This window comes from Heloderma suspectum, chromosome 1 (assembly GCF_057233095.1).
Source record: "Heloderma suspectum isolate Gila_16-S chromosome 1, 16-S_ref, whole genome shotgun sequence".
Taxonomy (NCBI): Eukaryota; Metazoa; Chordata; class Lepidosauria; order Squamata; family Helodermatidae; genus Heloderma; species Heloderma suspectum.
Window position 1 is genome coordinate 321,516,035 of NC_139458.1, and position 22,748 is coordinate 321,538,782.

The following is a 22,748-nucleotide window of genomic DNA, read 5'->3' on the forward strand; positions in this document are numbered from 1 at the left end:
CAACAATATCTGGAAAGTACAACTCTTAGGTTATAATCCGGTACACCCTTACCTGGGAGTAAGCCCCAGTGAACTCAGTGGGTTGTACTTCTGAGTAAATATATATAGAATTGCGCTGTTAAGGTTTTAGCCCTCAAAACACATCAAATAGTGTAGGCTTATTGACTTTAAGGGATAGAGTACTATGGGAAAAGTGGGTTGAAAACTATAATCTTACTTAGTCCTCTTTCCAAGTTTCAGTTAACTACTTTTATATTAAAATAGTGAGTTTGTATCTAGAAAGAAATGAAAGTGTAACTACACTGGCACTTATAAAAGTTTGTGGCAGCTGTATAAAACTGATGCATGAAAAAAGAACTAATTTCCTTCAGTTTGGAATGGACCTTAAGTGCAGTTAAGATGCGCAGTATTGTCATAAATTATTATTAGAAGCATGTTGCCAAGGATTTAGCTGGGGATTTCAAATCTAGGTGTGCGCGTCAGCTTTTTCAGGCTCCTCCTCCTCCCCTGCTCTTGTCCACTTTCCTTTTTTACATCACTATCTATTCCAGCCTTTTTTTCATACGTTCCTCAGCTTCCTGGAGCATGTTGCCTTCTGCTTCCTCTGCCTGCTTCTTTCTATGTCCTTCTGCCTGGCCTGGCCTTCTTCAGAATCTGGGTAACTAAGCCAATGGCAGAGTGCTTTTCTCTGTCCCATCCTTCTGTCAGATAGAGCAGATCATCCATTGATGGTCAAACCACTGCCACTGCCACTTCTACAGTAGATTACAATATAGATTATTGGACATAGAACAAATGGGACCTGAAACAAAATGTTACAATGTGGAGGCTCCTGTTCAGGACTCCAGCAGCCAGCCAGTTAAATCCTCTTCTAGAATACTCCATTCCAGGGATGGGGAACCTCACCAAGTAAACAGTTTCTAAGCCATGGATTGAGATACATATCTTAAATCTTTTGTTATTTTTTGAAAGGATCTTCATTAGCACCTCAGCCAATTTTAACCTAGAATAAAAACAGTGTCACATTCTGAAGGAAAAACATGATAGTGATTAAAAATAACACTTGTATTTTGTGGTTTAAAAGTATTTTGCACTTATTTCTAGCACTTAAGCATTCAAGGATAACTAAATCGCATTTATTTATTTATTTATTTATTTATTTATTTATTTATTTATTTTCTTAATCGCCCATCTGGCTGGTCACCCAGCCACTCTGGACGATGTACAGCAATACAAGTTTTAAAACAATAAAATTCTACATTAAAATATTGTATTTCTAAAAATACCCTAACCCAACCCAAATGCCTGCCTGAACAACCACGTTTTTCATGCGTGGTGGAAGCTCATTAAAGAGGAGGCATGGTGGTGTTCCCTAGGGAGGGAGTTCCACAGAGTGGGGGCCACCACAGAGAAAGCCCTCTCCTTTGTCTTCACCAGCCTAGCTGTCCTGGCTGATGGGGCAGAGAGGCCATCCGAGGCTGATCTTGTTGAGCGGCCTGTCTGGTGTTGCTGGAGGCGCTCCTTAAGATAGGCTGGGCCGGAACCATATAGGGTTTTAAAGGTCAAAACCAACACCTTGAATTTGGCCCAGAAAACAACTGGTAACCAGATGTGACCACGCCGGCGGCTGCCTTTAATCAGGTGAGCTGCCACATTCTGTACCAGCTGCAGCTTCTGAACCGTCTTCAAGGGTAACCCCACATAGAGCGCATTACACTAGTCTAGAGAGGAGACCAGGGCATCTACTACTGATGGGAGCAGATGGTCAGGAAGGTAGGGGTGCAGCTGCCATATCAGATGGAGTTGGTACAGCGCTGTCTGGCTCACAGCTGACACTTGAGCCTCCATGGGCAGCTGGGAGTCCAAAATGACCCCCAGGCTGCGGACCTGCTCTTTCAAGGGTAGCCGTACCCCATTCAACACCAGGTCAACATCCCCCAACCTCCTCTTGTCTCCCACCAAAAGTAGCACTGTCTTGTCAGGGTTCAGCTTCAGCTTATTCCTCCCCATCCAGCCACTCACCATCTCCAGACATTTGGACAGGGATTCTATGGCCAACCTTGGTGAAGATTTGAATGAGAGGTAGAGCTGCGTGTCATCCGCATATTGATGACACCACACCCCAAACCTCTTGATGATAGCCCCCAGCGGCTTCACATAGATGTTAAATAGCATCGGGGAGAGGATGGCACCCTGTGGCACCCCACAAGTGAGCGGCCACAGGTCCGAGACCTCCTCTCCCAGTGCTACCCTCTGGTACCTGCTGCAGAAGAAGGACCGGAACCACCACAATACGGTGTCTCCAATGCCCAACCCCTCCAGGCAGTCCAGGAGGATACTGTGGTCAACGGTACCAAAAGCTGCTGAGAGGTCGAGAACAAGGAAGGAGCATTCGCCCCTATCCAGAGCCCTCCTCATATCATCCACCAGCGTGACCAAGGCCTTTTCTGTCCCATGCCCATGCCTGAAGCCCGATTGAAATGGATCTAGATAATCAGGGGTGATGAATATTTATTCCTGTCTTCCAAGTGTAAAAGCTAAGGCACAGAAAATGTACATGATTTGGGTATAACTACACTGATGGCAGAGTCAATAACTGAACCAAAGAGGCGTACTAATTGATTCTAATCACCACCATTGCATTAAATGCATTCGTTTGAGGGTTCACGCAAGTTGTCCAGAGCCAGCAGGTTGCTCTGGGGCTCCAATACCCACACATATAGTGATCCCCTTACCCACAAGGGCTTCTCCATTTACTTCACTAGAAGGGACAGCTGTGTGCCCAGAAAGAGATGAGTGCAGAACATGTCTTTCACTGAAGCGAACAGGGGAATTTGCTTATGCAGTAGTACATGATATACAGTACACCAGGATCTCTGGGAAGCAGTGAGGAACAGACCAGACAAAAGTAGCAATAGATGCAGATTGGTTTCCACAGAACTGCAGGGAGTGGTTAAGCTCTATAGTTAAATCAGTGCAGGCATATGTCACAATCCTGGTCCTTAACTTTGCCAAAGGTGTCAGGTGCAGGTTGCAAGACTGGATGCTCTGTGCCTCCTCCCCTCTAATTACATGTGCATTCTCTTCACACAGCTCAGTATTGCATCCAACCATTAAGCATTGTTAACACAATGATGCTGCTGTAATCTGCACTGTTCCATTTCCAATATGTGTCACTGGTGCAGACAAGTATCTTGACCCTTCTTTATGTTCAATCGAATCCGATCTACTTCTACTTTCAACCTGGGGTGGGGAAAGTGACTGAATGTGCAAACCATTTTAAAGTTAGGCAAAGAGGGAAAAGTGAGGCTGAATGTACATCGAAATGCCTATCTGAGTATGGATGTCTATCAGCACTGGATTACTTTAAGCAGGATACACATTCTGGTGTACATTCCCCTCTGCAACTAGAGTGTAGCCTATTTCAGGCATAACAACCTTGGTTCAACAAACCATATTTTTTCAACTTGATAATGAATGTTGTAGCTTCATGCTCCCTTCCCCAGTTTGATCCTGGTTTGCACAGCAGAACTGTAGTCAGAGCTTAAACCGCATTTCCTCAGTTTGGACATAATGAGAAACTGTAGTTTAAGAAATCCTGGAAGTATTCCATAAATGCACATGAAAGAAAGGAGGAGGGAATGCTTAGTTACAGTGCTCGTTCTTGGTCTGATAAACCATAGCTTACCAGACCAACATTGTTATGTCTGAACCAGTCCTATGTACAATTAGAAATGAATTGTGATGGGTATGGACAAAACCAAATGTGAAATATAAAACAAGCAAAACAAAACACTCTTTTTAGCCTGTAGCACGCATGTTCCAGGATGGCCTGTGTGCATGTGCTCTGAGATCCAGCTTTATTCTTGCTCCCCTTCTGAAATTACAGATGTGCTTATGCATTAATAGAATGGAAATTGTGGCTTAACCTCTAATATTGCACACGTATTTGTAAATGTCCCTTGTGGACATAAAGAGATAAGGTTCACACAACCCTAGTAAACACAGACACGGGGCAACCCATACCTAGTTTTTGGAATCCAAAATAAATCTGTGTCTAAACAGGCCCACACTGTCATAAAAGAACAATAATTGAATCATTTATCTGCTGTTAGGTTTGCTAAAAATATACAGAATGATTCAGCCAAAGTTAATTTATGCATCCCATCCATTTTAATGGGAGAATTAAGCTAATGCTTAGCTCTTTCCCAAGTGACAAAGTACTTTAGCTGGATCATGCCTATAATATCTTAATATTTATTGCAGTTCAGGAAAAATGAATATGGACTTCGGCTAAGCAACTACAGATCAACGTATATTTAAATTAATAAAAATTGGAAAAAAAATGCCCAGCTACAATAAAGTCAACCATCAGTGTTATCAAAATGGAAACGTAAATAGATAATAGGTGAAACTTGATCTAGTTTGCAAAAAAAGAGCTTGATAAATAAATATCTAAAGAGCAAACCAGCCTATATTTTAAAAAGTCTGCCTCTCCATATGACGGTCACCAGATGACTGCTCTACAGACAGAGACTGCTGAGGAGATTCAGAGACATGTACAGTCTGGGTCTGTCCTTTGCTGATTTGAGGAGGTAGGGCTGTATCTTGGCTGATGCCAAACTGCTGGCTCGGTTCTTGGGCCACCTGCAGGGTTGGATGTGGTGTTCCTGTTGCTATTTGAAGCACTTCTGCTTGACTCTGATTGGCGTGGAGGTGTTCCAAGGCTTCTTTTGAGAGCGTGATGACATGCATTTGCTCAGCCTGTGCTGGCTCCATTTGGCTGCTCACAATATTGATATTCTGAATCTGGTCTGTTGGTTCTGGCTGGGCTGAAAGAAGCAAGTTCTGCAACTGCTGGGGTGGCTGAGTGAGAAGGGTAAGACTGCCTGCATGGTCTGTCATCACATTTTGGGAACCATCAGCAGTGACAACACTAATAGCTTGGTTATGGCTGGGTACAAAGTTTATATTGTGCACCGAATCGGTAACCAGGAGCTGGATCTCTTGGGCTCCAGAGGCAGAAGGTTGATACTGCTGCAGCTGAAGAATGTTCCTGACTTCCTCCGTACTGCTGCTGTTGGGAACAGTATTTGCTTCCTGTAGCTGTTTTTCTTTTATGTGAATTTTTAAATGAGATTTCAAGTTGTCTAAGCGTGCAAACTGCACATTGCACTCAGAACAAGAGAAAGGCTTTTTGCCAGTGTGTAAGATACAGTGTCTTCTCTTGGCACTGGAATCAGAAAAGGATTTTCCACAAATGCTACATGAGTATGGCTTTTCTCCTCTGAAAGGGAAGACATTTTGGATTCATCAGATATGTGACTACTTTGTAAGACGCAGATATTTCACAAGAGACATATATTGTGTGGACAAAGCGCAACTGCATTGGAGCTAGTTGCCATGTGGGTGTTTTTTTATATTGCATTTTTGCTGCAACTAACTTGCAACTTAGTTCTAACTCAGTGGTGACTAATTGTTTTTGCCAAGTGTTCATATTCATGACAATATGAAATAGTGCCACTCCAGTGCACATGGCAGTACTAATGTTGCCCACCATTCCTTGTTATGGTTTTACCTCTAGTTTACTGAGCTGATGGGTAAGCAGGCAGCAGGCCATAGCCAGGCCTACAGAACAGAGTCATTTAAGAGATTTGACATGTATAATTAAACTCCCTGACTATAATATGGAGCAGTGTGTCAGTGTTGGTAGAAAGAGTTTGTGAGAAAGGCCATAACTCAGTTTGTCTTGAGAGAATTTGGCTGCTATTTGTACTAGCACTTAAAAAATATGATGGAATTCATGTACCTTAGGCCTAAAACCTATAGGTTCGCACATACATTTAAATATAGTATGAACACAGGTATTCATTTTACAAGGTGCCAGCACACAACATTCCCTTGTTATGTATTTACACTGCAGCCATATTCTTAGCTAGTGTGACAAAGTCTGTAACAATGCTGACTCAAAATGTTTCCCATAAACCAGTTTCCCATAAACACTCACACAGAAGAAAAGAAAGGATGGCATACCGGTGGATTCTGATGTGAGTCTGAAGAGAGCTCTTTGCTGTGAAAGACTTGCCACAGATTTCACATGTAAATGGCTTTTCACCTACAAAAAGTCATTGGTTAGGATAATAGCGAACTATCACTGCTTAATTAAAAGAAATAAAATAGCTTCACTTACAATGTGCAAGAGTTGGACATCTGAATATTAACTTACTAACCACCAGCTCAACTCTTTCTCTTATTTTATGGACACATAATTGCTTATCATAGGACACATCAAAAGCTATGAGAACACAGCATCAAAAGGAATAATGGCAGTGTTGTAGAATTGTTGTTCTCACTGTAGGCATATTATACTGACACCACATTTAGGATTGCTTTAAAACCCTGTTTAGATTTAAAGAGTAGTGAAAATGGACCCTTATTCAGGTCTGTAATATGCAACAAGCCTGGTATCTGATATATAGAAGGAAGAGAAACAGCAGCCACCCTGCTCTTCTACCTCAAGGCCTTTTCTAATGTTCACTTAGCAGTATGGGAAATAAATATTTCGTTTTGCCAGTCTGCTCATGGTCTTCAGTCACATAGCATCACAGATGATCTGTTTTCAGTAAATAAAACACAAGTTCTTCTTATCAGTAAAGTCTCGCATATTATGGATTGAGCAGCATAAAGACCATAACAAGATATGAACCCATTACAGTCTCATTTATTCTCTACAGCTTATGGCTGGTTCTTTGCATTCATTTGTGCATAACTTTCCCCTTGTGGAGAACGGTGTGTTCTAAACTCTTCCAGCAGGAAGGGAGTTTGTGGCATCACTCAAAGGACAATTCTTTGGTCAAACAAATGAGAGGGCCATTACCTGTATGTGTTCTTAAATGTTTCTTTAACTGAGCTGCATCCATGAATTTGCGATGACACAGGTTACATTCTGGCAGTGAAAGGCCTTATTACAAAAAGTTAAAAAAAGTGTTATCTTTTCTGAATGTATTTATTTTATTTAAAATATCTGTCTCACAGTTCACAATAGAAGCATAAACTCACAAATTTAACACATCTAAAACTAAATCAATGCTACAAGGAACAGAAGCAACATAAGACAGTTATAATAAAACAGGCAATGATCTCCTTGTCTAATATGGGACAGTGGTTAATGTGTTCTTCCAGGGGCTGAGCTGGAGCTCATCAACACATTTGACATCTTTCTTCTGGCCTTCATAGAAATTTGAGTTGATAAAACATCTTTTCAACAGAACATTTGTTATTGTAAATGCTACTGACAGCAAGCGTTTCAAGTAGGAGTGGCCAAGCTGAGCCCCCCCAGATGTCTTGGCCTACAACTCCCATCATTGGCTATGCTAGCTAGGGAGTTGTGGGCCAAAACATCTGGAGGGCCACAAGATGCCCACCGATTGAAGGGACAGCAGAACACCACAGTTCATGCACCCCTCCATGGCTCAGAAGGATAATTTTTGTCATTCTCATCTTCTTTCCTTAGTTCAAGCCCAGATGTAAAACAAAAGCCTTGCCAATGCAAAGCTAAAGATGTGACAACAGCTTTGTACATTATGTGGAAATTCAAAAACAGAAAACACAACGTCAAGCTCTTCTTTCAATGCCAAGCTGGGGCGGGCGAATGCTTGGAGGCACGAATGGTCTCTCTCTCCCAAAGGGAAATCCATGAGCACCCACTTTGGGCTTAGCGTCTGCTTTCTTTACTAGGGAAATGTACATTGTACATATGTTTTGCTGGAAGTGTTTCTCACTCATGCTTGTTTGTGTGCTTCCACATTGTGTGCTAAGCCAGCCTGAGGTTTTTTACCTCAACTTTGGACTAGCCTCACTGACTTCAATCTTCAAGGGCCCTGTTTCTACATAAGACTAACTCACAGTTGATTTAACCCATCGTTTGTTGCCCTACCCAGGGTATGTCTGGCAGATGATCGCGCAAACCATGATTTATTTTCTGAATCCCTGGGTTGTTTGTTACCCTCCCCCTTCGCCCTCTCCCTCCCTGTATCACAAATGCCTTTGCAGTACTGTGGTACTGACATGTAGAGAGGTTGGTTTTTTGGATTGCTTTTGCCTGCTGCCACTGTAGCCTGGTAAAACAACCCCTGAACAACCCATGGTTCTGGATTCGCACATAATGACAACTCATGGTTTAAACAAGCCAGAGTTCACAACCCAACAACAAACCTTGGGTTCTCCTTCTAGGTTGTTCGTGATTAACAATCCATGCTTTGTTAATGTGGCTGTGTTCACACATCCCAACAATCCAGAATTCAACAGCCCGTACCAGAGGCAGTGAGCCTATGGTACACCAGTTGCTGGGGAACATGGGTGGAAGGGTGCTGTTGGGCTCATGTCCTGCTTGTGGGTTCTTGGTCAACAGCTGGTTGGCCACTGTGTGAACAGAATGCTGAACTAGATGAACCCTTGGTCTGATCCAACATGGCTCTTCTTATGTTCTTATGGGTTAGTGTTATGTGTCAGCCAGGCCAAAGTAAGAGTTCAAAGGACTGCAACATTTCTCTTTAATACAGAACATATGAATATTCTGATATCTTGTTACACTTTTCATATATGTCTCTTCTTGAATAATTCTAAGGAAAGAAACATCTTTAAATTATTTTTGAAGTTTTGGTTGAAATACTTTTTCTGGAATGCATAGTAAACAAGTAGTGAAAAAATACAGATGAATCAGTGATAATTAGGAGTGTGCCCAAAGTTCAAACATTCCAATAGAATATAATTGTGTATACCTGTGTGAACTCTGTAATGACTCTTAAGTTGTCTCTTCTGGCTGAAATATTTTCCACACTGATCACACGTAAAAGCCTTCTGACCTGAAAGGAAACAGAGGATTCTCTAAGACCTTTCAAAACAATCATAACAGGTAATACTGTATACTATACAGTGTATAACTTAAAGTAGGGCTGGGTAAATTGCAGTCTACTGAAAGCTTGGGTGGGAAACCAGGAGTGGGCTGTTACATGACAGGACTGTGAGCACAGTTCTGGTACTGACAACAAATTCTTGGTCTATGCCATGTGCTCAGAGACACTCTGTTCCTTAGTTCTACTAGGTGTATGTCTGCCCTGAGCCACTATTTTGGCCCAAATTCCAGTTGCTTGACTCTGAGGTTCTGGAAAAAAACCAACAAAAAAAGTCTTCCCACTCCTGGCTTAAAGCATGTTTAGTTTGGGTCATACTTAGAAATATAATGAAGCAAAAGTGGGTTTTGATCAAGGAAACTTAAGAGCATAATACTATGCACGTTTACTCAGATGTGTTCAATGAGACTTACCCCTAGGATTGTGCGCATAGGATTTAGTCTTAAAAGTGTAATTAACATGGAATTTACCCTCTACATGAAATTTACTCTACAAGATGTGGTGATGAGCCCCAGCTTTGATGGCTTTAAAAAAGGATTCACTGAAGATAACGTCTATGAATGGCTACTAGCCTGATACAAGATATTAAGGAGAAAACATTGGGGACAGCCATCACCTTCAAGTCCTGCTTGTAAGGGCCCAGATGCATCTGGCTTCCTGTTGTTGGAGACAATGTTGGCCTTAACGGATCTTGGCTTCATTCAATGAGACAATTCTTATAATCTTATGTTTACACTCTTAGTACAGCTATTTGCTTATGACTGTACCTGTATGAAGGCTCATGTGTTCCAGGAGTGAATGTTTTGTTGTTAAAGCCTTGTTGCAAACAGTACAGGTGTACGGCCGTTCTCCAGTATGCATCCGCTCATGAACTTGTAGAGAGTGTTTCTGGGAAAAGCCTTTACCACATTCACTGCACTTAAATGGGCGCTCTCCTAAAAACAAGGTACCAGGTCTGTGAATGGCAAATAGTTAGACATTTCAAGTTGACAGAAAGATGCTTCAAACCACATAATTTAAAACAGAAACACCAAACTTTTTTTAATACTGCTGGAAGAATAACGAAAACAAAGACAACAATGATATTATTATTTGCTGTAAAGTGCTTCACATAGAGTCTCGATAATACCTAATAGCCACCTTGTATAGTAGCTCAGTATTATCATCTCTAGATTGCTAATGGGGGAGCAGGCTGAGAAATAGTTCCTCGCTATATTTGAGCTAGGGAAAAACTGTTGTTTGAAAATAAGTTTATAGAATGCATTTATTTCATTTAATACATTTCTCTGCAGTCTTCCTAAGGCAGCTTAAAAAATAAAAGGTACTGTTCTATATCAGTATAACAAGTGCATAAAATTAAAAATGAATCAAAAACAAAAGTAGCATATATAAGGAAAACCTTTCAAGTAAAAGCCAGAGAAAAGAAGATTTTTAAAACCCCCTTAGAAATAGATGGAGCCAGCCATATATCTCTTGGGAGTTCCAGAGAGCAGGGGGCACTACTGAGAAAGCCCTGTCTCTACTTCCCACCAACCTTACAGATTTAATGGTGGATCAGCAACTAGGGACTCTGATGATGATTTTAACACATAGTCAGGTTCATATGAGTGTAGGTGTTTTATGCGCTTCAGATAACCTGGACCCAAACCATTTAAGGCTTTAATGGTAAAAACTGATGGTGAAGGTTTGAGGCCTATAGAGACAGAGGGAAAAAAGGTCACGCTTAGAGGCCTTGAGTTTTCTATTGGGAGAGGGTAATCTTGAGAGTAGTAGTTAAATTTCTCCGGTTAAGTGTCTAATTTCTCCACTTAAAGTTTCACTTCTTCAGGTGTGAAGAAGTACTTTCGGTTTTGAGGGAGGAGGGTATATAAAGAGGGCGAGAGAGCCAGTAAGAGGAAAGACAGCCAGAGCCTGAAGTGAGAGCAGAGTCTGAAGAGTGAGCAGGAAGAAGCAGCCTAGAAAAGTCTAAAGACAACTAGGGTAAAGGAACTTGTGTTCTGCAAATTTTATTTTCTTTTAATGCCTTTTGTATCACTCAGCTCTATTGTGTAAATACCTTTCGTTGTAATTTGTTTGCTTTAAATCTGCTAGCAAACTGCTGAGGTTAAACCCTATGCCTAGAATGTCAGTCACCCCACATCTCCCCATGTTACTGGGAAGGGAAAGTTTACAAGAAGGAAGGGGGGACTCTTTAAGGAAGCAAGAGATCCTTAAGGGGTTGCTCAGGGGGTCCAGGTCATAAGTGGAACCTTGACATCGACACTTTGAATTGGGCCCAGAAATGCACTGGCAACCCATGCAGCTGGTACAGAATGGTCTAGCTCCACAGAGAATTCAACTTGACTGTCTTTGTGACCTTTTGGAATGATACATTTCAAGATGGTGTTCACCCTTATTCTTTCTGTCATTCATTGAAAAAGCATAGTAAAATTAATCCAATTATATTGAATAATTTCATAATAGCATAAGGAATGGTTTAAGATTAAATTTATATGTTCAATATGGAACTATCGAATGAGGTTGTTACAAGTATTTGTTTTTTCATTCTTATCTTTAGTTTGTAATATTTGTCTCAGTTTATCTTTGTTTCTTTTGTGTATATTCTGTTTTGTAATTAAAATAAATAAATAAAATAAATAGTTCCTTGTCTAAGGCCACCAACTGGATCTATGGTTGAGGACTTCCTGGTTTATAGTGCACAGCTATACAAGTTCTTGTAAGGACTGATATAAAGATATGAATCCCTACCAATAGTCATTCTACATAGATCAGTCTATAAATTCAGTAGCAATACCTAAATACTATGGGAAATATACCAGTTAATTATATTGCAAGTGATGTAGAAGCATTAGGCCTTTTTTGTATTGGAAGGGTGCCCACTGTATTTTTCAGCTGACAAGGCCGGACTTACCCAGTGTGCACAGAGACAGTGGTGACAGTGGGACTGCCCCACCCCCAGCTGTAGAAGTTGGCCATTACATAGAAAAAATATTGAGAAAAAAATCCTGGAGAAACTGTTATCATCGGTGTTCATCACCTGGAACTTCAGAACTACCCAAACATCTATGCAAAAACTGTATTGAAATGTTTGCGTTTTGAGAGAATCTGAAATGGCAGCTGAATGTTAAGTAATGACTTGGTATGCCAAATTAAAGTATTGACATGGTTGTGAAACTTATTTAATTACACTAAACAAATCTCTTTTATGAAAAACATACACAGTGGCTAGGGATATTTGTTTCAGCAAAACTCGGGCTCATCAACGTTCTCATCAGAGTAAACATAATTAAGGCTACCATCTCACTTACCTGAGAGTACATGCCATTAAACCCCATGGGACTTACTTCTGGCTAGACATGGATGGGATTGCGCTGTAATTTTATTTTCAATTATAAATTTAAAATGGCAATTTCTGTTTAAACTAATGGATATTGTTTAAATAATGAAATGCTTAATAATTTTATCCACTTCACACAATAAATAGCTAAACTATTTCATTCAAAACCACAGTTTAATAATCAGAAAGCAGGCTGCGTTTACTTTTTTTACTATGAAAATAAACTAAATGAAATGAACTACTGTTCAGTACCTACCTGTATGGCTTCTTCGATGGATAGCTAAAAAATGATTATATTTAAAAAGTTTCCCACAGTCTTTACACTCAACCTCAGAACCGTTACGCTTTCTTCTCCCATTAGTCCTCTTTTTCAGACCACTGTCTTCTTCATCACCAGTAAGTTTATAATCTCTTAGCTTGATAGACCGCCGTATCCTACGTTTGCTGTAACGACTCTGACTGGGCTGTGTACTTTGGCATTTAGGGTCATAGTTTTCATCTTTTTCAGTGGAGATACTCACCACAGCATCTGAACTACAAGCATGTTCAGTTTCTCCTGCTTCTCCACTTACAGGAATGAGCTCATCGGAATCTCTGTTTCCCACCACAGCATCTTCCTTCATAAAATTTTGCTTATTATGAACCGAGTTGTTCTCTTTTAATTGCACATCTTCAGTCGAAGATGTCCCCAGCTTTTCCTCTGGGTTGTTCTTCACTTTTCTTGGCCTTCCACGTTTTCGTTTTGGTGGATCTTCACTTTTCTTGTTCGTCAAGACAGATATTGTGGTTTCACCATTAGGGGTGGCAGAAAGCTTGTTATTCAAACTACAATTCGGCTGTTGTTCTGTGCATGCCTTTACTAAGTCATTCACTTTAAGAAGATGAGCAGTGGCTAAAATTTGCTCTGTACTTTTTTCACTAGCTTGCAGATAGCCTGTGTAGATAAATCCCAGCAGTGCACCAAAGGCATCTGCCACCATTCCTTCCAGCATATAGATCGACTGGCCTATTTCACCCTCGTCAACAAACATCGTTGAGAAATATTCACTGCTGGCGGCAAGTAAAGCTTTGTGTGCTCTAAAGTGAACATCTTCTACAATTAAAGTGATATCACACAAAAAATCTTTTCTCCTCTGCTCTTCAAAGTTAGCCAGAATAGTATCTCTGTGAACCTTTGAGTGGATGACTATAAGCTTCTCGGAAGCATCAAGTACTGCTTCATCCATTGTGACTGGAAACAGAGGAAAAAGAGGGAGAAATGTATTGGCTGGGATTTCAATTGCTCCTGAGTGAATGGAAAGTGCTTTTCTGCACGTGTAGGGGAGGTCTGCACATCCTCCCACACAGCATTAAATGTTACTCTGCAGGGTCCTCCAACCTTCAGAAGTATTTTTTTGAGGGGCACATAAGGCTGCAATGGGAAGGAGGTCCTAGAATATCCACAGTATGCATGTAGAATAAGGCACACAGACCTCTGGATCCCCACCAATAGGATTTGGAATCATGGGTCCTAAGTAGGGGCATCATTTGGACTATTGGAACAATAATTGTGCATAGCTGAATTAGTCATGATAGAATCTAAATACAAAGATTGGGATGGATCCAGAGTTGCCTGGAGCAGAACTCAATGACTGGATGCTCCCATAGGCAGAAGTATGAGGAGTCAGTATTCACCAGTTTCCCCTGCCCACAAAAATCTGTTCTGGCAGGTAGGAGAACCAGCTGGTGTTGGGAGCTGCAGGGGAAAGGGGAAAACAGCTAAATTGCCTCCTTCCCTTTTGTCTATTGGAACATCTACTTAACAGAGCAGGCGGCGCCACTGGGTCTGGTTTATTTCCATTCACTGAAGGAGCCCTTCTATTTTCGGAATAGCGGGTCTGGATCCAACCCAATGGGCAGAATCCAATGGGCATTTATGTCCCCCGCCGATTCTCTTCCATCCCACTGATTCCTTGTCGCAAGCAGTGGGTCCCACCAACTGCGTTGTGCTAGCAGGAGCCACCGCTTACACAAGAGAAGTTCAGCACTTCCTCCAGGAAGCCCCCAAACGCTCACTCTGGAAGGAGGCAGGTCAGAGGAGCTCTCTTATGCAAGCTCCACCAACCTGCCTCCTTCCAGAAATGAGTGCAATGCAATCAGTGGGGCAGAAGAGAATTGGTGGGGGCACAAGCGCCCCGTTGGATTCTGCCCATTGGCTACAACCTAGCTCTATTCAAATCAACTGAGGATTCTGCCACTGATTTCTATAAAGGTACAACAAAACTCACTGCTAATAGCAACGCTTCAGCTATAGACAGATGTTTTTGTATTACTTGTTAATTTTTTAAAAAATATATTATATATATGTTTTCCTTTTATGCAGCTTTTAAAATATTGCTAATTGAATTCTCTAGAATGACAATTATTCTTTTTTTGTGAAAAGTGAGAAATGCTTTTCGGAAGGAAACTCCAAACGTTTTTTAAAATGCTGACTTATCAAGCCTAAATGTTACTTACCACACTGAGAACATGCAATATCTTGACCATGTTCCAAAAGTAATGTACATGTAGCAGGGCACATAAGCCTGGACATATCAGAGATCTGATGCTATGTTTAGGGTGGTGCTGAATTCTACCCATTCTCATGCCTCCCCAAAAGATGATCAGCAGTCACAGTGATGATCTCAGTGAGATTACATGCATGTGATCCCAGCTGCTGGATCAAGGAACACCACGTGCCGCAACCATTTGCATGTCCAGCTAGATGCATGCATGTATGCAGCAGCCTGCTTCCAAGTTCATAAACTCCTAGCTGGCGTGGAGCAACTTTGTTTAACTTAGCTAGCAGTTAGTGCATGAAATAATACTTTTTGAGATACTCATGCAGTAAGTATCTACTTTTTCTACAATTAATACAAATGCTTCCAGAATTACTGAAGGAATTGCAAACTGCCCCATCCTATTGAACCAAAGCTTTGGGGAAAGGAAAACAAAACAAAACAGAAACCATCAGTTGTGGTGCACAAAAAAGGTTCTGCTATCTTTTTCTGGACCCAATCTAGTTACACGTGTCTTGTCAGATAACTGGCAATAACAGTGATTGTGTGTGTGTGAGAGACAGAGATAAATCTAGACCCCTGCTCTCAGCTGTGCAGTCCAAATGTTGGTTATCTGTACATACAGCCCTGAATTGGACTATGATTCGTGTATGTGGCACTAATAGGATGCCTATGTACACAAGTTCCTGGGGAACATGGGTGGGAGGGTGCTGTTGCAGTTATGTCTTTCTTGTGGATCTCCCATTGACAGCTGGTTGGCCACTGTGCGAACAGAATGTGGACTAGATGGACCCTTAGTCTGATCCAGCATGGCCCTTTTTATGTTATGATGACAATATTCCACATCCAGCAAGGGATAGGTGTGCAAAATGCTGTTTCCATGTGCTTAGGCACCATGCAGTAACTGGATCCGGGCAAGTAGCTAGCCCTCAGCACAAACAGAAGAAACATTTCTGGAAAAACTGCTCAGAAATTAAAATCTCTTATAAGTAACATAATTTTTGTGATCACTCTAGAAAGACAAATATTTCATACTTTTTAAAGTTCCCCAACATTCCAAATGGAAAGAGAAGTAAATTAGAGTAAGTTTCCCATTTGCAAGCTTATGGATGATCATTTATGGCAACTTCTTATGAAACAAAAATAAAGCAATGGTCAAGATATTTAAGGCACACAGATTAGCTTGTTTCTTCCTTGGCCAACTCTGACATATTGGAAAATTCCAAAAATGCAAAGAGATTTTCCTTGGGTAGCCACATCTTAAAAAAAAATCTAACAATTACTAAGGGAACAATCCTATGGCTGCTAGACTAAGGGAGCATATCCTATGTCCACAGGATATGCTGTTTTCTGGGAACCGACCTCCCCCCGCTTCCGTGCAGAACAGCCCTGCCCTTCGTGCTCGCAAGACAGCACCGAGGGGCTGGAAAGGGGCGTGGCTGGGGGTGTTCTGGGGTAGCTGCCTGTACAACACATCCAATGGGTTGTACAGCAGCCTCCTTCCCTGCTCTGTGCTCCTGTGGCTAGACAGCCGCAATCGGCTGTCTAGCAGAAAAAGCAGGGCAGGACAATTCCCTCCGTGCTTCTCCTGCCCTGCTTTGGATAGGCGGTCGCCTCCGAGTTCAGAGGCGGCTGCCTATCCAGATAGGATTATTCCCTTAGGAAATTATTCAGACTGGCCAAGTGTTTTTCTGCTTAGACCTTTGCCTTCTAATTCTCAATACAGGACTATGAAATAAATAATATAAGAAACATGATAAATCATTATTATAAGAAATGCCTTTCTAGATCAAACAAATGTTCATCTAGACCAGTACTCTGTCCTTATCGACAACAAGCCAGAAACCCACAAGTGATAGCAGTCCCCTATTATTTGTCAGCTGGGTTTCTTTTCCAATATTTTTACAGGTTTAGGGTAAAAAAATTCACTCGCTAAACATCAAAAATATTTATCAAGTTGCATGCATCCCAAAAGAGCCCTCTGATATTGCAGTTCCATGAAGAAGCCTAGATCATACTGTAACTCCTTCCAGCTGGGAGAAGTGTATACATTCTCTAACCTGAAGCTCTGTATCATCATTTTTTCTGAATTAGATTCCATATCTTAAGACTAAGAACTGTTGCAATCATCTCATTAATAATGAAATAGTTTAAACTAATTTTCTTCTCAATAATGGGGTGTTTCCTGTAGCTATTTTTGGAGCTTGCTCTTAGTAGAAGCTTAAATAAGAGGACTGGAGAAATAATGGTAAGAGGGAAGCATAACTAAGTGGAATATACTTTGGGGATAGTCTTTAAAACCCACCCAGCTGAAGTGATTCCAACCATTTGCTATCAAAGGAGAAAAATAAAAAACAGAAGAATACAGAGCTATAAAGAATAAAAAGCATATATAAAAAACAGGAGCAGGGAAAGGGAAGGGAGGTGATATGGAAAACAGAGTAGGATTACCATTTTTCTCCCCTGTCAGGGCTCTTGTGCCTTTAAGTACTGCATGAGAAGCAGAAATTCAACAGGTGATGCTTTTTCCTTCATTGCATCTCATTTAGAGACGGTTTCACCTGCTGCATTTCTGCTTCCTACGCAGTCATGAACAGCACAGGGGTGTTGCCAGATAAAAAAAAAAAGGGGGGGGGAGAAAAGAATGCTGGCTACCCAGCCACTAAACCAGAAATGGTGGTAGCTGGAAAAGAGGAGAACCAGAGGAAGAGCCGAGAGAAGAAACCAAAGCTTCTGTCCTTCCCTTGGCCGTCGCGAGACGCGTAAAGGCGAAAGGAAGGGTCGCGCTCCGCGATGTCAGTTATCTGTCATTCCAAGGAGGGAGGCAAGGAAGAGGGGCTCACCCCGCGACAGGGGAGCGCCAGACGCGGAGCCCCGTGAGAAGCGCCGAGCGAGGCAAGCGCGCAGGCCGGCCGCAGCCTCTGCTCACTCCGGAGGTGACGTCAGGTGGGCGAGGAAGTGGGTCAGAAAGCCGGAGCGCGGTGGCGGGCGGGAAGAAGCTGGCGCGTCCAGGCGGCGTCGCGCGCTCGACGTTGTTGTCAGACAGCGAGTCCGGCGCAGACCCCCGACCGGCCGGTCGCCGCAGCGGCAGCGTCCCTTGCGAGATGTGCCCCACCCGCCTCTGGTAGGTGGGCTCCCTGTTCTGTCACACCCTCCCCCGGACGTAGGGCTTTAGCCAGTGCTACTCTAATTTAAGTCCCATTCATTTAAGTGGGGCTGCTCTAAGTAGGACTGACATTGGAGACCACTCAGAGATGGCACAGGGCAGCTGCCACCTGCTCAGCAGACATCATCAGAGGATCACAGGGAGCTGCCTTATGCTGAGGCAGACCGTTGGTCCATCTGGGCCAATATAGTCGACGCTGGCTGGCAGTGGCTCTCTAGGGCTTCAGTCAGGAGCCTTTCCTAGCTCTAGCCAGAAATGGCGGCGATGGAACTTGGGACTTTCAGCGTACGAAGCATGTACTCGATTACCGGGGCACAGCCCTCGGCAGTGGTGGCTGCAAGGGGCCTCCCGTCCCGATTGCTCAGCTGCCCCTTCTCTCTGGGGTCAGGTTTAACCTTTAAGCACTATCTGGGGGCGGGGGTGGTGACTGTGAGGCAAGCAAGAGGAAGTGGTACTTTTGCCACCCTCTGCCCATTTTCTCAACACCCCTTTCTCACTTTGGGTAGCATGGTAGGGAGGACCAGGCCCAGCAAGACTGCCGAGAAAGAGCACTGCTCTGCCCACTCAGTAGTGTAGTGGAGAGGGCTGATGAACCCAATCCCCAGGTCTCCACTGCTATGCCACTTTAAGGGAAAATGCAGACAGAGTGCGCGAGGGACCAGCTACAGATTGGATCCAGGAAATCAAAAACAGATTATCTTGATTTCGTAGAATTTTGTAGGTGATCTGCCCCCCAACACCATCAAATCACATCTGCTTCTACAGATTGAACCATAAAAACCAGATTTCGAGATTATTGGTGCCACCATAGCACAAGAACATGAATCCAAGGCACAGATCCTCATGATTTTTATAGGGAACCATCTGAAACCATGGTCAAATCATAAACCATATTTGTGCCAACAGACCGAACTATAAAAGTCATGGATCCCATATTTTACTGTCTCATCACACGGCACAAACATGGATCCATAACCTTTTTACAGAGGATCACCTTCAAAATCACTGTCAAATCATAGAATAGTAGGGTTGGAAGGGGCCTATAAATCAGTTAACACACGAGTCACTATGAATCACTTATGCGGAAAGAACCATAAAAATAATGGATTTCAGGTTTCACTGCACGGCCATGGTGCAAAAACGTGGATCTGGGGCACAGATCATCTGGATTTTTACAGTGGATAGCACAAAAATCACCTTCAAATCACATCTGTGGCCATGGATTGCATTGCACAAGAAAAAAACACAAATGTAGTGATTCACTTTGCCACCATGATGCAAAAACATGAATATTAGGCACGGATTTCTGTGAATTTGCATGATTTTTACAGGGGATATCTCAAAATACCATCAAATTACTTATCACATATCTGTACCCACAGACTAAACTATAAAAATCACATATCCAGTGCTTTTTGGCACTGCCATAGTGCAAAAACATGGATCTGAGCAATGGATGCTGATGGTTTGGAAGATCCTATGTAAAAATTCATGAGGATCTATGTTACAAAAATGTAGTTTTGCACCATAGTGGTGCCAGGAAGCACTACACTGCAGTGGAGTCATCAACATGGCAAACCCTTCTCTGCATTTGCTGAACTGGACACAGCACAAATTTGTCTGAAAGAAATCAGGCATTAAGGCATTACTTGAAACCAAGTCCCAATAAAATCCATGGAACTTGCCATGTTGTTTCCCATGTGCCTTCAGCAGTTCCTTTATGTGTGATGCATAGAGACCACGAAGAAGAAACTCAGGCTATCACACAGAGGTGTCATAGCCCAGGAGCTTGTCCCCCACAAATCTTGACGCTCCCCAGGAAGCAGTCTCCAAGCAGCAACTCCAGTACAGGCTTCTGTGGTGGAGGAGCCACAGCAGACAGTGTGACCTCCCTTCCAGTACCATAGGAGCTGGCTCTTCCTCTCCTTGAAGTATGATGATTCCGTTCCTGAAATACCTTCAGTACAAGAGGACACCCCTCCTCTACCCTGCCAAACCCAGAGCCTGCAGGAGACATTTGGAACCTGCAGGAGTGCATGCCTACGTAGTAGAATATGGCCCTTTCAGCTTCCAAGCAGACTCTCTCCAGGGAGTGTGGACTTCATGCACAGCTGTCTCTAAAGGACTACTATAATATCAGGTAGCTCCAGACCAGTGGTGGAATAAACATCTGCAGTTCTCTGCTTTTCAGTTAGGCCTTCTCCTGAAATTTGCTCCACAGGGCATAGTTTGACTCACAACTGCCTTCCTGTGGCAGAATATCTCCATAGGACAAGATTTGAGTTAAATGGCTGTATTGAGCAGCACCTCTGTATCTCTCTCTCCAAAGGTACTGCTACACCACAAGCAGTTCCATAATGGGTTACTTCACTGATTGACCCCCAAGACCTGATTATCACTGTTTAGGATAAACTGGTCTCTGGACTGTATTCCTTCAGACTACACGTGCTAATGTGCAGAATTCCTAATGTGCAGGATTAGGAGTGTTATTCCATGCGCCGTGGATACAGTTAGTGAGCAAGAGGCAGCCTGTGGCAAACCGGTTTTGTGGGATCGGTTCCAGCATCTTCCTCCTGATGAAGTGGACAAGGTGCTTTCATCTGTAAGGCTGACCACCTGCTTACTTAATCCTTGCCTATCTTGGCTCATTATGGGCTGCAGAGAGAGACTGGGTGAGAGGATCAGGGCGGTGGTGAATGCCTCCCTTGAGGAGGGAGTGATGCCACCAGCCCTCAAGGAGGCAGTGATAAGACCGCTCTTAAAGAAGCCCTCCTTGGATCACCAAGTTCTGAACAGCTTTAGCCCAGTCTCGAATCTGCCATTTTTGGGCAAGGTGATTGAGCGGGTGGTGGCGATGCAGTTGAAGGCACACTTGGAAGAAACTGATTATTTTGACCCATTTCAGTCGGGCTTCAGGCTTGGGCATGGGACAGAAACGGCCTTGGTCGCCTTGGTAGATGATATGAGGAGGGCTCTGGATAGGGGTGAATGCTCCTTCCTTGTTCTCCTCGACCTCTCAGCGGCTTTTGATACCATTGACCACGGTATCCTCCTGGACCGCCTGGAGGGGTTGGGCATTGGAGACACCATATTGCGGTGGTTCCGGTCCTTCCTCTCCAGCAGGTACCAGAGGGTAGCACTGGGAGAGGAGGTTTCGGACCCGTGGCTGCTCACTTGTGGGGTGCCACAGGGTGCCATCCTCTCCCCCATGCTATTTAACATCTATGTGAAGCCGCTGGGGGCTATCATCAGGAGGTTTGGGGTGCGGTGTCATCAATATGCGGATGACATGCAGCTCTACCTCTCATTCAAATCTTCACCAAGGTTGGCCGTAGAATCCCTATCTAAATGTCTGGAGACGGTGAGTGGCTGGATGGGGAGGAATAAGATGAAGCTGAACCCTGACAAGACCGAGGTACTTTTGGTGGGAGACAAGAGGAGGCTGGGGGATGTTGACCTGGTGTTGAATGGGGTACGGCTACCCTTGAAAGACCAGGTCCGCAGCCTGGGGGTCATTTTGGACTCCCCGCTGTCCATGGAGGCTCAGGTGTTAGCTGTGAGCCGGACAGCACTGTATCAACTCCATCTGATATGGCGGCTGCGCCCCTTCCTTCCCGACCATCTGCTCCCATCGGTAGTACATGCCCTGGTCTCCTCTTGTTTAGACTACTGTAATGCGCTCTATGTGGGTTTACCCTTGAAGATAGTTCGGAAGCTGCAGCTGGTACAGAACGCGGTGGCTCGCCTGATTAAAGGCAGCTGCCGGCGAGATCACATCACTCCTGTGTTGAAGGAGTTGCACTGGTTACCAGTTGTTTTCCGGACGCAATTCAAGGTGTTGGTTTTGACCTTTAAAACCCTATATGGTTCCGGCCCAGCCTATCTTAAGGAGCGCCTCCAGCAACACCAGACAGGCCGCTTAACAAGATCAGCCTCAGATGGCCTTCTCTCTGTCCCATCAGCCAGGCCAGCTAGACTGGTGGGGATGAGGGAGAGGGCCTTTTCTGTGGTGGCCCCCACTCTGTGGAACTCCCTCCTAGGGAACTCCGCCATGCCCCCTCTTTAATGAGCTTCCGCTGTGCATTAAAAACGTGGTTGTTCAGGCAGGCATCTGGGGTGGGTTAGGGTATTTTAGAAAATGTTTTTATTGTAGAATTTTATTGTTTTAAACTGTTTTATTATATGCTTGTACATCGCCCAGCGTGGCTGGGTGACCAGCCAGATGGGCGATTAATAAATTAAATAAATAAATAAATAAATTCATTCAAACTGGTATCTCAGGGAAGAGTTTAGGAAAGAACACTTCTTCCTGGCAGGGTTTCTGTGTGCAGAATTCCGTTTTCAGTGGATGAGCATTCAACCATATGAGCCTCCACCTGCTGAAGTGGTACAGCCCGAACACTTGTTTACCCACCTCAGTGAGAACGCAGGCTAATCATGGGTGGAGCCAAAGGAACTAGATCTCCCAGCAAACACTATCTGATTACCCTCTGAGTAATGCCACTTCATTGTGTGAAGAGGGAGAAGCATGCAAAAGCAACTTCTGACAAGAGTGCTTTGAGAACAGCACATTCAAAGCATCTCTGCTTGTCCGTTCCACCATGTGTGAACACAACAGGGAGGTGCAATTGGCTGCATTCCTTAGATGTTACTTGTGAAATAGTTGCGTGGAACTGCTGAAAAGATGTACGTATGCAGGAATAAGGTGACCACACTGCATAATGCTTTACAGAAGTGCAAAATAAAATAACTCAATTGTTCAGAACTGGTGTACAGAAAAAGCAATAGGTATAAGC

The 22,748-nt window shown here is 43.3% G+C and overlaps 1 protein-coding gene across 2 annotated transcripts; it reads right to left on the reverse strand.

The window, feature by feature from the left end:
* Positions 1–2,495: 2,495 nt before the first annotated feature.
* Positions 2,496–17,724, reverse strand: ZBTB24 (zinc finger and BTB domain containing 24). 2 transcript variants are annotated; one of them, XM_084827277.1, is made up of 7 exons: positions 17,630–17,724; positions 12,506–13,480; positions 9,680–9,847; positions 8,781–8,864; positions 6,878–6,961; positions 6,034–6,115; positions 2,496–5,287 (listed from the first exon to the last, which is right to left on the reverse strand). In XM_084827277.1, the coding sequence occupies exons 2-7, from the start codon at positions 13,473–13,475 to the stop codon at positions 4,480–4,482; spliced, it is 2,196 nt and encodes a 731-aa protein (XP_084683403.1). In that variant the 5' UTR covers positions 13,476–13,480; positions 17,630–17,724; the 3' UTR covers positions 2,496–4,479. The 2 variants fall into 2 exon arrangements, with proteins under 2 accessions (XP_084683403.1, XP_084683402.1); XM_084827276.1 differs by lacking the exon at positions 17,630–17,724 and adding an exon at positions 14,746–14,903 and having other exon boundaries at positions 2,503–5,287.
* Between the last annotated feature and the right edge of the window lie 5,024 nt (positions 17,725–22,748).